This window comes from Alosa pseudoharengus, unplaced genomic scaffold (genome assembly GCF_046254945.1).
Source record: "Alosa pseudoharengus isolate Yale_2024_CS ecotype anadromous, Long Island Sound unplaced genomic scaffold, YU_APseudo_1.1 YU_APseudo_1.1_scf_23, whole genome shotgun sequence".
NCBI lineage: Eukaryota > Metazoa > Chordata > Actinopteri > Clupeiformes > Clupeidae > Alosa > Alosa pseudoharengus.
This window is the reverse complement of record NW_027468685.1, coordinates 31,117,936-31,128,506: the sequence shown is the minus strand read 5'-3', so window position 1 is coordinate 31,128,506 and position 10,571 is coordinate 31,117,936. Positions and strand designations below refer to the sequence as shown.

The following is a 10,571-nucleotide window of genomic DNA, read 5'->3' as shown; positions in this document are numbered from 1 at the left end:
TTTGAAGTAAGATTATTAAAAGTAAAGTTTTTACTTCCTGGGTCAGGTTTCTGTCTGGAGACTGTTGTCTCTGTGTTCCGTGTTTTATTGCAATCTCCTCTTACATAGCCAAAGTTGGTTTTACCGTTCTCCATGTCTCTGAATCAACACGGCTGTCTTTTTCTCCCCTTTCTCTCTTTCTTTCTTTCTCTCTCTCTCTCTCTCTCTCTCTCTCTCTTTCTCTTTCTCTTTCTCTTTCTCTTTCTCTCTTTCTCTCACTCGCAGCAAGAGTACTGGCGGATAGTGGAGCAGAGGGATTGCCACGTGGCAGTGCATTATGGGAAGGTGGACACGAACACCCACGGAAGCGGCTTCCCTGTGGGAAAATCAGAGCCATTTTCAAAGTGAGAGACGAGCCTGCTGTGCAGAAAGCCCAGCTCTACAAGCCCTCCCCTCCTCCATTTCACATTCTCCTCCTGTCTTCTCTCTCTCTCCTGTCCTCTCTCCCTCCCTCCTGTCCTCTCCCTCCTCCTGTCCTCTCCCTCCTCCTGTCCTCTCTCCCTTCTGTCCTCTCCTCCTCCTGTCCTCTCTCCCTCCTGTCCTCTCCTCCTCCTGTCCTCTCTCCCTCCTGTCCTCTCCTCCTCCTGTCCTCTCCTCCTCCTGTCCTCTCTCCCTCCTCCTGTCCTCTCTCCCTCCTGTCCTCTCCTCCTCCTGTCCTCTCTCCCTCCTGTCCTCTCTCCCTCCTCCTGTCCTCTCTCCCTCCTCCTGTCCTCTCTCCCTCCTGTCCTCTCCTCCTCCTGTCCTCTCTCCCTCCTGTCCTCTCCTCCTCCTGTCCTCTCTCCCTCCTCCTGTCCTCTCTCCCTCCTCCTGTCCTCTCTCCCTCCTGTCCTCTCCTCCTCCTGTCCTCTCTCCCTCCTCCTGTCCTCTCTCCCTCCTCCTGTCCTCTCTCCCTCCTGTCCTCTCTCCCTCCTGTCCTCTCCTCCTCCTGTCCTCTCTCCCTCCTGTCCTCTCCTCCTCTCACTCCACGTCTGTCTCTCACATCCACTCTCAGCCATGTGTGCTTGGTCTTCTGCCATCATTGATTTTCTTTGTTTTCCTTGTCTCACTCATCTCACAGGTGCACACACACACACACTAGTGTTGTCACGATACCAAAATTATGACTTCGATACAATACCTGCCATAAATATCACGATGCTCGATACTAAAACGATACTACGGCGAAATCCTAAGATATCTGGAGAAGAAAGGACTCATACCTCGTCCAAGTGTATTGAGTCATTTGTGTTGAATTTGGTGCACTTTTGTAGTGTGTAGGTCAATTCTGGGTTCTAAACTTCTAAACTTCCTACATAATGATTATTTTTTTATAGTCAGTAAAATAGTAGGCCTACTTTCTGTGATTAAGTCCTTTATTGTTTGTTATAGTTAATTTACATTGTGTTGTGTTTTGGCAATAAAGTAGCTTTAAATAGCCAAACTAGGCTAGATCAAGGTCAGTGTTCAAATTACTGCATGCAAATCACTGAATACTATGGAGAGGGGCCTAATCTTTAGGCCATCTGATGTACAGTATAGGCTACCCTAGGCCTTCCCGTGTTCATGGGATTTCTTTGACAGTTGCAAAGGGGAAAATGTGAGGATAGTCTTCTTTGCGCCCAGTGTACAAGTACGACGTTCCAACCACTCAGGTCTTCGTCAGATAGGCCTACACCATTACCTGTTGCAATATATCTGTGTGCATTACTACATTACGTCTATTTCTTTGATAACATGATTTGCTAGCACGTACTGTAACAATACGCCGCTATTATTATTAGGACTCAACACGCTTTGGTGGTATTATGCTGTGGGCTTTAATAATTAGCGCATTTCGGGTAGCCTATCCTACATCTGGGCAATAATTATTGAACAAATTGCAGTCTACATGCCATGACAAATATTACCAGTAGTAGGCTACTGACCGAACATGAAATAGATCGTTTACAAGTTATGGTAATGTTATTCTGGCGTGAACATTGCGCTTTCATCACGTTAGCACCCTATGATTACAGCTCGTTATGTCTCGTCAAAATGATTACAGCTCGTTATGTCTCGTCAAAATTCATTGATGAAGGAAGGTTCGCTTTATCCCAGAGAACCATACTCGTTTCACTTAGGCTAGACTAAAACATAAGAGAAGAACTTGGCACTAACCATGTAGTCGTGTTTTCTATAGCATATTCGTTGACCTGTCGTTCTTTGAACTCTTTAAAAATGTTGGGATATGTCTGCGAGGTGTTTTGCCAAGTTCCATGCGTAGCCTACTGCTTTTAAATGACTTTGTGTACCTGATGGCTTGCCTTAATTCGCGATGTATCCGAAATAGTTGCAGATTTCACTGCACCTTTTGTTTTATCCACAAGGCCTAGAACTGTCGGCAAAGAACTATGACGTTGGCTGCGCACTCACTCACTCAGAGCTGCCTGCTTGAGACGCCCACTTGCCTAGATGCGTGAAAGGAGCAGTGAGAACAGCAGTTCACACAGACACAGAACGTTATTATTTTAATAAAGTATCGATTCTAAAAACGTCTGAAATCGTATTGTTTTTTGCGTGAAGGCATCGCGATACCTTTTTAGTATCGATACACCGTGCAACACTAACACACACACACACACACACACACACACACACACACACACACACACAGGCCCCTAACTGGAAAGGCCACTGGGCTCACGCGTGTGACATAACTGTAGTGTGCGATGGCACAACATCAAAGGGTAGAGTCGAGAAGTGATGTGATTTGCATATATGAACATGTCCCATTGCCACTTATGTGGTGGAGATAAGAATGTGCGTGTATGTGCTTATCTATCAATCAATCGCAAAATATATTCAGGTGGTTTTTAAGGTATTCTCACCTGTGGTAAACATTAACCGTCAAGGTAAACTCACCTGTTAGTGCTCTAGTAATCATAATGGTTTAAAAGGTTGCCCTTCTTTGTTACACATACTTTGTCCCTGTCTTTCTTTCCCTTTTCCCTTTTTTTCCCTTTTTTTTCTTTCTTTCTTTTCTTTTCTTTCTTTCTTTCTCTGATTTTGTTGTAAATTCTTGTCTCTCTTCCTGTCTGTTGTAAGCTATTTTCCTCTCTCTGTTTCTCTCTCTTTGCCAGTGTATGTTCTAGCTCAGTCATTCTCTCTGGGTGTTTTTGACCAACAGAGCACTATTTTTTGAACCAGTTCCATTCAGTTCCATTCAGTTCTTTGAACTCTGGTGCTATCTAGTGAACCAGTCTACATTTCCACCTGTTTGAACAGGACCAGGATGTGTTATCAGCAGAGGGCGTCGCATGCATACCTGAAATGTAGAATGACACGCCCACTCCCGTTTACAGGGGCGGGAGACAAACTATTTTTTAGTTCTTGCTCTGAAAAGAACTTTTCAGGTTCTGAGCCAATTTATATTTGGTCAAAATTTTCCAAACGGTTCCACATCTGTAGCATGAACCAGAATGGAGCCAGTTCTATGTCGGTGGAAAGGAGCTGTCCTTGTTCTCGGTGTCAGTTCTGAGCTCTTCTGTCTTGGTCTTTCTTTAGGCATGGATGGAACCTTACAGTCCTTCCCAATAACTCTGGGTCCATCCTGCGACATCTAGGTGCTGTACCAGGTGAGTCCTACAGCCTAAAACTATGCAGTGGCACATCATGCTACCACTGCCAATCCAATCAGCTGCCATTGCAAAGGAGAAGTTCTGTTTGTCTCCTGCAACATGTTGATCTTAACACCGATTTGTCTGGGTTTGCTCTAGGGTTAAGGAAAGCTGTCACATCTCTCTTCGAAATGCATATAGTAACATGAGCTCACATGAATATCTCTCCTCTATGTCTCTAGGGGTGACTATTCCCTGGCTGAACATTGGCATGGTCTTTTCTACCTCATGCTGGTCTCGAGACCAAAACCGCCTTCCATACATTGATTACTTACACACTGGTGCTGACTGCATTTGGTAAGTACTACTGGTAGATGGTAGATGGCTGTGGGGTGTCTGGACTCCTCTCTGCCATCCTCATGCCAGCTGTACAGCAGGAGGCAGTGCTGGATTAGAATGCAGGCAGGTGTCTGTGTGTGTGCGTGTGCGCGCGCGCGCTCATGACTCATCAAAAACACAGGCTGTTGCCTTGGCAACACTGTTAGTAGAGCATACATGCGCAGATGATGTAGCTAGCGGTGCAAATGGTGTTTTCATTCCCTTCTATCTATCAGACTGTTGGAAATGGTCTTCATACACACACACACACACACACATACATACACACACACACACACACACAATATTGTTCTTTGCTTTGCTACACTGCTACCACCAGGCTTTAACACAGTCACGCATGCAGTCTCTTCACACACACACGTGCACAGAGGTTTGATGATGCGTTTGGTTGCAGGTATTCTGTTCCTGCTGAGGAGAAGACTAAGCTTGATAAGGTGGTGCACAGACTTCTGCAGGCCAATGGCACGCCAGGTCTAGAGATGCTGGAGAGAAACGTCATGGTGAGACACACACACACACACACACACACACACACACACACACATATACGCACACACACACACATACACATACAGATGGCATGAGTGAGAGTCATAGTATGAATGCTAAAACACTCCTACACAATTTGTGAGATTGTGCGTATTTTCTTTCTGTGTGTTTATGGATGGCCTTGTTTTATTTATAGATCTCTCCAGAGGTGCTATCTCGTGAGGGCATCCGGGTGCACCGGACGGTCCAGCAAAGTGGTCAGTTTGTTGTCTGCTTCCCTGGAACATTTGTCTCCAAAGTGTGTTGTGGCTACAGTGTCTCTGAAACAGTGCACTTCGCCACCCCCCAGTGGATGAACCTGGGATATGAGACTGCCAAGGTAACGCAATAAAACACCAGACAATAAAGTAAATAGATTCTTCACATCGAGCCAGTATCCATATTCATCAACTCTTTCACAGACTCATTGACTTACTCTGTCTCTTAAGTAGACACACACACGCTACATTCACACACAATTAATGCACTTGTCCCACAAAGAACAGTAATTTGCTCAGTAATTTGTGTTCTCTGCTGCCATCTGTTGGATACACAGCGACATTCTCTGACAAACCAAATCATAGCAGAATTATTAACACTTATCCTACAAATAACATAATGTTTTAATGACTGATCATTTTGGTGATGTATACTTTATATATACGTAAGGCTATTTTGAGTACATTAATATATTCACAGACAAAATAAATTGTATGTGTAAATATGTGTGTTTTACACAAACCTCTATGAAGAACTGCTTTTGCTGACTCCATTTCACTGCACTGTTAATACTGTCTGTTTGATCTCGTGTCTGAGCCCATGCTGTTTTGGTTGTCAGGATCTGAAATGCCGGCACATCGCCAAACCTTTCTCTATGGAGAAGCTCCTCTACCAGATCGCCACAGCTGAGGCCAAGCGTGACAATGGCGTTCTCCTCAGTACAATCTCCACTCCTCTCAAAGATCTCAGGTGTGCAAGCAAGCAGCACTACCAACACAGTTACTGATGCCTGTATTATGAGTAAAAGTCTGTTAATTAGTTGCATTAGTGACATTAATTAGTTCATCTAACCTCGGACATCCTCAGAGGATTTTATACTTGAATAGCTACATTAAAAGTTTATAGAGTGTTCTCCAGGTTTGGTGCTTGAGTTTAGAACTCTTGGGTCCACATCAAGTGTTCTTATGTCCTGTGCTGGGCGTTCTTACAGTAAGTGCTCTGTTCCCTCCTTCAGGAATGTAGAGATGAGGCAGCGACAGGAGCTCTATGAGGCTGGACTCCTCTCTTCCGCCCGCTACGGTACACCAGACAACAACCAATCACCCAGCGACGGCCGTAAGAAGCCCCGCAAGTGGCTGGCCCTGGAGTCGTCCGAGCGGCGGTGCCAAACCTGCCAGCACCTGTGTTACCTGTCCATGGTGAGCTGGACACACACGTCAACATTCATGCATGCGCAGGCTCTTGTTACACACATGCCTAATCAGGGTGTTGTAGCACTGAAGTAATATTTCTTTACCTCTCCCTTGCCTTATCTGTTCTCTCCCCCCTCTCTCTCTCTCTCTCCCCTCTCTCTCTCTCTCTCTCTCTCTCTTGCGCTCTCTCTCTCTCTCTTGCTCTCTCTCTCTTGCGCTCTCTCTCTCTCTCTCTCTCTCTCTCTCTCTCTCTCTCTCTTGCTCTCTCTCTCTCTCTCTCTCCTTCACTCAGGTGGTGCAGGAGAATGAAAATGTGGTCTTCTGTCTGGAGTGTGCTCTGGACTATGTGGAGAAATACAAGTCCTGCCGTGGCCTCAAAATGATGTACCGCTATGATGAGGTACGGAATCATACATCAGCTCTGTCTGTTGCCGGTGTTGTGTGCCTTCTGGTTTCTCCACCTACTGGTTTCCTTGTGCGTGCATACGCTGCAGCAGTTGTCAGACATTCACAAACAAGTTGTTTTAGTCGGTTTGAAGTCGTTTTTCATACGCCATGAGCGCTCGGCTACATTACAGCCACTCGGACAAAAGACATGTAAAAAAATATATGTTTTGAACTGGATTCGATCCCGCAAAAGCAACACATGCATGACTCTCTCCAGCCTACAATTAACTATTGTAGGCTACCATCAATTAATAACGTAGGCAACGCCCAGGTAACATGTTGTCCAGACTATCTGAAACAAGTGGTTGCCCTTCATCTAAAACAACTGGTTACCTTGGGCTGCTACGGTCGTCAGTGCACTGTGCACAGTAGGTAGGCCTATGCTACTCTTTGTGGTTAATCAACTAAAAATAAAAGATGTATTTGGTGATGACGTTATTGTAGGCCTAGTAGACTTAAATTCTGAGAAATTAAATGGTAGGCCTACGAGAGAAGAAACGATCTACATAGCGCACCAGACCGCGATGTCTTCAAGGGTTGAATGGAGGGAGTTTGCAAAAATTAGCGTGTTTTTCAAGTCAATAAACTTAATTTTCGAATGTCTTTGTCAGGGAACATTTGACTTTTCAAAACCATAGGCCTGGTAGTCGCTCAGACAAGGAGTTATAAGATAAAGGCAATACCATTTGTGTCACCTAATGCAAGACAAAATGTTGCCACGGTGTTGCTTGCGTGGTTAATTGATAGGTGATTTGATGACGGTGTTCAGAGAATTGGAGTAGCTCAAAGAGATAATGCGCTGAATAGGTCGGTCTGGTTCATAGGTGTGCGTATTTATTGCAGGTTCGAATCCAGTTTAATGCTATAAAGTGTGCAAAATCATAGCCTTTATTTTACATGTATTTTGTACGAGTGGTTGTAGTGCAATGATCATGGGATATATATGAAATGCGACTTCAAATCTGTCTAAAACATTTTGTTTGTGAATGTTTGACAACTCTGCAGCTGTGGTAAGCAACGCGAGCACGCGCAAGGAAACCAGTAGGTGGGAAAAACCAGAAGGCACACAACACCGGCTCCGTTTGGCCCCAAGTCTCCACTCTAACATATTTTACTCAGGGACACTTGTCACCTGAACTATAAATGGGCCTTTGCAATGTAGCTGCTTGTGCTTGTCTACAAATTATATTTATACTTCATCTCATCATGCTTTTGTTTTTCTCTCTGCCTCCATCCTCCTCCTCTTTTCTCCTCTCTCCTCTCCTCCTGGTCACTCCCCTCTCCTCCTGGTCACTCCCCTCTCCTCCTGGTCTCTCCTCTCAGGAGCAGATCAATAGTCTGGTGAATCAGGTATGTGGGAAGGCTATGGTGAAGAGCTCTGACAACTGCAACAGCCCCCCGGGGTCTGGCAAGGCAGGGGCCAAGCGGGGTGCTCGGAAGCGTGCCACCGTCGAGGTGTCCCTGTCCCGCCTGTCCCCCAGCACACCCCCACCTCCCAGTGCCACACACCTGCCCAAAAACAACACACACCTCCCCAAAAGCACCGCGCTCGTGTCCTGAGCGGGCGCCATATTCCTTTTATTTAAAGAGACACTCTGTTACTCTAAAATCCAAATGTCCCTTTTTGATGGCTCAGTTCTTCTCCTGTTTTATGACTTCCTCTCCCCCAGACACACATACACCTCCCCAATAGTAGGGCATAGTCTTGCTGATCATTTTGTTTGTTTGTTTGTTTTCCTCACCTGGAATTAGCAAGCTGCCTTTTCTTTGCACTAGTGTGAAAGATGTTTTTGGAAAGTTTATTTCTAAAGATGCTTTATTTAGATGAGTTTAGCATTAAGTGTCCTGGTCACAGTTCTCCGTCCCATCCCAGCTGCCCCAGCCCTGACCCTTGCCCTGCCCCATAGACTGCAGACACACACACTCTAGCAGAACTGTGACCCTTGGCACGTGAAAAGGTGCTCTTTTCCTCCTCTTCCAGTATGACCGCAACCGACTCAAAGAATCACAGATGTCTGTCTGTCACTCACGTTCTCTCCTCTTCTCGCTTTTTAAACTGTTTTTATTGATGTGTATGTTTTAATGGAACTTGTTCACTTTCCCATTCGCTGAGGAGCACCTCACTGGAGTTGGCCGAATGGGAACAGGGGAAAGTAGGATTCCAGCCAGCTAAGATGAAACTTGAAGGTTGGGGGGGTTTACTTTCAGGTTTTATTTGAAATATGTTGAGGCTTTTGAAATGATGTCTTTTCATCTCTGCTTGTAGGTTTTGCTATGATTTCAATTGTATGTCCTTTGGCAGATAAGGGCAAAAGAGTTTCCCTGGTCATGCATTGCCATGGTGACCAAGTGAGGCAGGATAGAAAGGAGTGAGTTGAAACTGTGCCTGATGTTTAGTGAGAAAAGACTGAGCTAGGAGTAGATTTTTTTTCTGATGGTGCTATTGGTTACTTACTGTAATTCAATACAAAAGAAAAACAGAATAATGAAAAACAAAAAAGAGGAGTGGCCTCCTCTCCCAGAGGGCTAGACTCCGTCTTGAGATGTGCAATCATGGTAACATTCCATAATTCCAGTCCTCTAGTTTTCGTACCTGTTCCAGTCAACAATAATTATTATTATATATTATTATTACTATTGTTTTTTTTTTTTTTTTTCATTTTCTTTCTTCAACTGTTTTTATTGTTTGGTGTTCTGATGTACTATCTCAAGTAGAGCCACTAGTCACAGGTTGCAGAATGTGAAATGAAAGGCTGAGAGGCCAGGTTTATATCTTCTTTTTGTCTAGCTTTTCATATTTTTGCCCTTTTTTGCTTTTTTGAGTGCGTCCCAAATGATTTTATGGAAAAAAATCAACTCCAATGGAAGAAGAAAGATTGAAAGAAAGAAGTCAACTTTTGTACATAATTCTGTAAATGTCTTTAAATACTTGAGCCTTTTGTGTGGGATGGGCTGTGGTTGGGGATTGTAGGGGAGGGGGCGATGGCGGGACGATGGAAGAGAGAGGGCAGCAGTGCGAAGGAAACGAGAGATGAAGAAAAGCCTTACCTTTCTGTCTCCATCTGGGCGAGTCCAACGCTTACAGGGTTGCTCCAATGACAAGCGTGTGTGTGTGTGCGCGGGTGTGCGTGTGTGCGTGGGCGTGTGTGTGGACGTGTGTGTGTGTGTATGAATGTGTGTGTAAAATTTAAGTGCTGCTTACATCACTGAGACAAAAGACATGGACATGGAGAGTAGCAATGCCCCCCTCCCTCTCTCCCACCTCCTCCCCCCTCCTACTTATTTTTGTTTGTCTTTTTTAGCTTTACTTTTTTAAAGAAAAGGGAAAATACCTGCAGAAAAAAAGAGAAGAAAAAGAGGTTTTTACATTTTCATTACTGAAAATTCAACAATTTTAGTAGCTACTCATGTTGCACTGAGCGTCCCCGTGAGGTGGAGAGATCCTATGATCTCGTCTGTTGGTGATCGTCCTTCACAGCTGACTGAACTGTTTTAGGATTATTTAATGAAAAAGCAGAGTCAGGTGTTTTCAGCAACAAACAACAGTTAAAAATATGTGGTCGTCCAACTTTTATGGCCTTATGATGTATTTTATTCAGTCTTTTTTACTTTTATGATTTTGTTCATGTGTTTTTGTTTGGATTCTTTCCTCTACAGTTTAAGTTGCTCATGATCTGGCAAAAGTTAATTTATTGGCACTGCATCTGAAAGCTTTCCCTCCAAATGGGAAAGGTATCATGTTGGATTTTATTGCCAGTGTTTTTTTTTTCCTTTTTTTTCCTTTGTTCATGTTTGTACTTAAGGGTTAATAAAAAAAACTTGCCGACACATTACTGTCAGTGCTTTTCACACTGCGTCTGATTCTGTGTCACAGGGATTGGGAAAGGGAGCGGGCAGTGAGTAGGGGAGGGTGGACAGAGAGGGGGATGATGAAACTGCACTGAAATCTGTCTGTGGTGTTGCCCCTTTAAGTTCCATTCTCCAAACACTCACTCTTCTGTTTTACTTGCTTACAGAGGTGAAGAACTCTGGATTCAGAAAGTAAAAGTGCTACCACATACAGTATTTATTCCAACCATTTGCTAAACCAGTTGATTATAATTCTAATGGTTAAAAAAACCTGTGTGGAGTGCATGTGGTTGTTTTTGTTTGTTTTAATTTCCACTTCTGC

General features: G+C 44.3%; 1 protein-coding gene across 1 annotated transcript in view; it reads left to right on the top strand.

The window, feature by feature from the left end:
• Window positions 1–10,228, top strand: part of LOC143141103 (protein Jumonji-like) — a 15,961-nt gene extending 5,733 nt beyond the window's left edge. The window contains exons 4-12 of the mRNA XM_076302366.1: window positions 265–383; window positions 3,562–3,632; window positions 3,857–3,971; window positions 4,408–4,513; window positions 4,699–4,881; window positions 5,380–5,510; window positions 5,776–5,959; window positions 6,246–6,353; window positions 7,724–10,228. Of these exons, the coding sequence (XP_076158481.1) occupies window positions 265–383; window positions 3,562–3,632; window positions 3,857–3,971; window positions 4,408–4,513; window positions 4,699–4,881; window positions 5,380–5,510; window positions 5,776–5,959; window positions 6,246–6,353; window positions 7,724–7,960 (1,254 nt within the window). The 3' untranslated portion in view covers window positions 7,961–10,228. The remainder of the gene's footprint in view (window positions 1–264; window positions 384–3,561; window positions 3,633–3,856; window positions 3,972–4,407; window positions 4,514–4,698; window positions 4,882–5,379; window positions 5,511–5,775; window positions 5,960–6,245; window positions 6,354–7,723) is intronic.
• The last annotated feature ends 343 nt before the right edge of the window (window positions 10,229–10,571 follow it).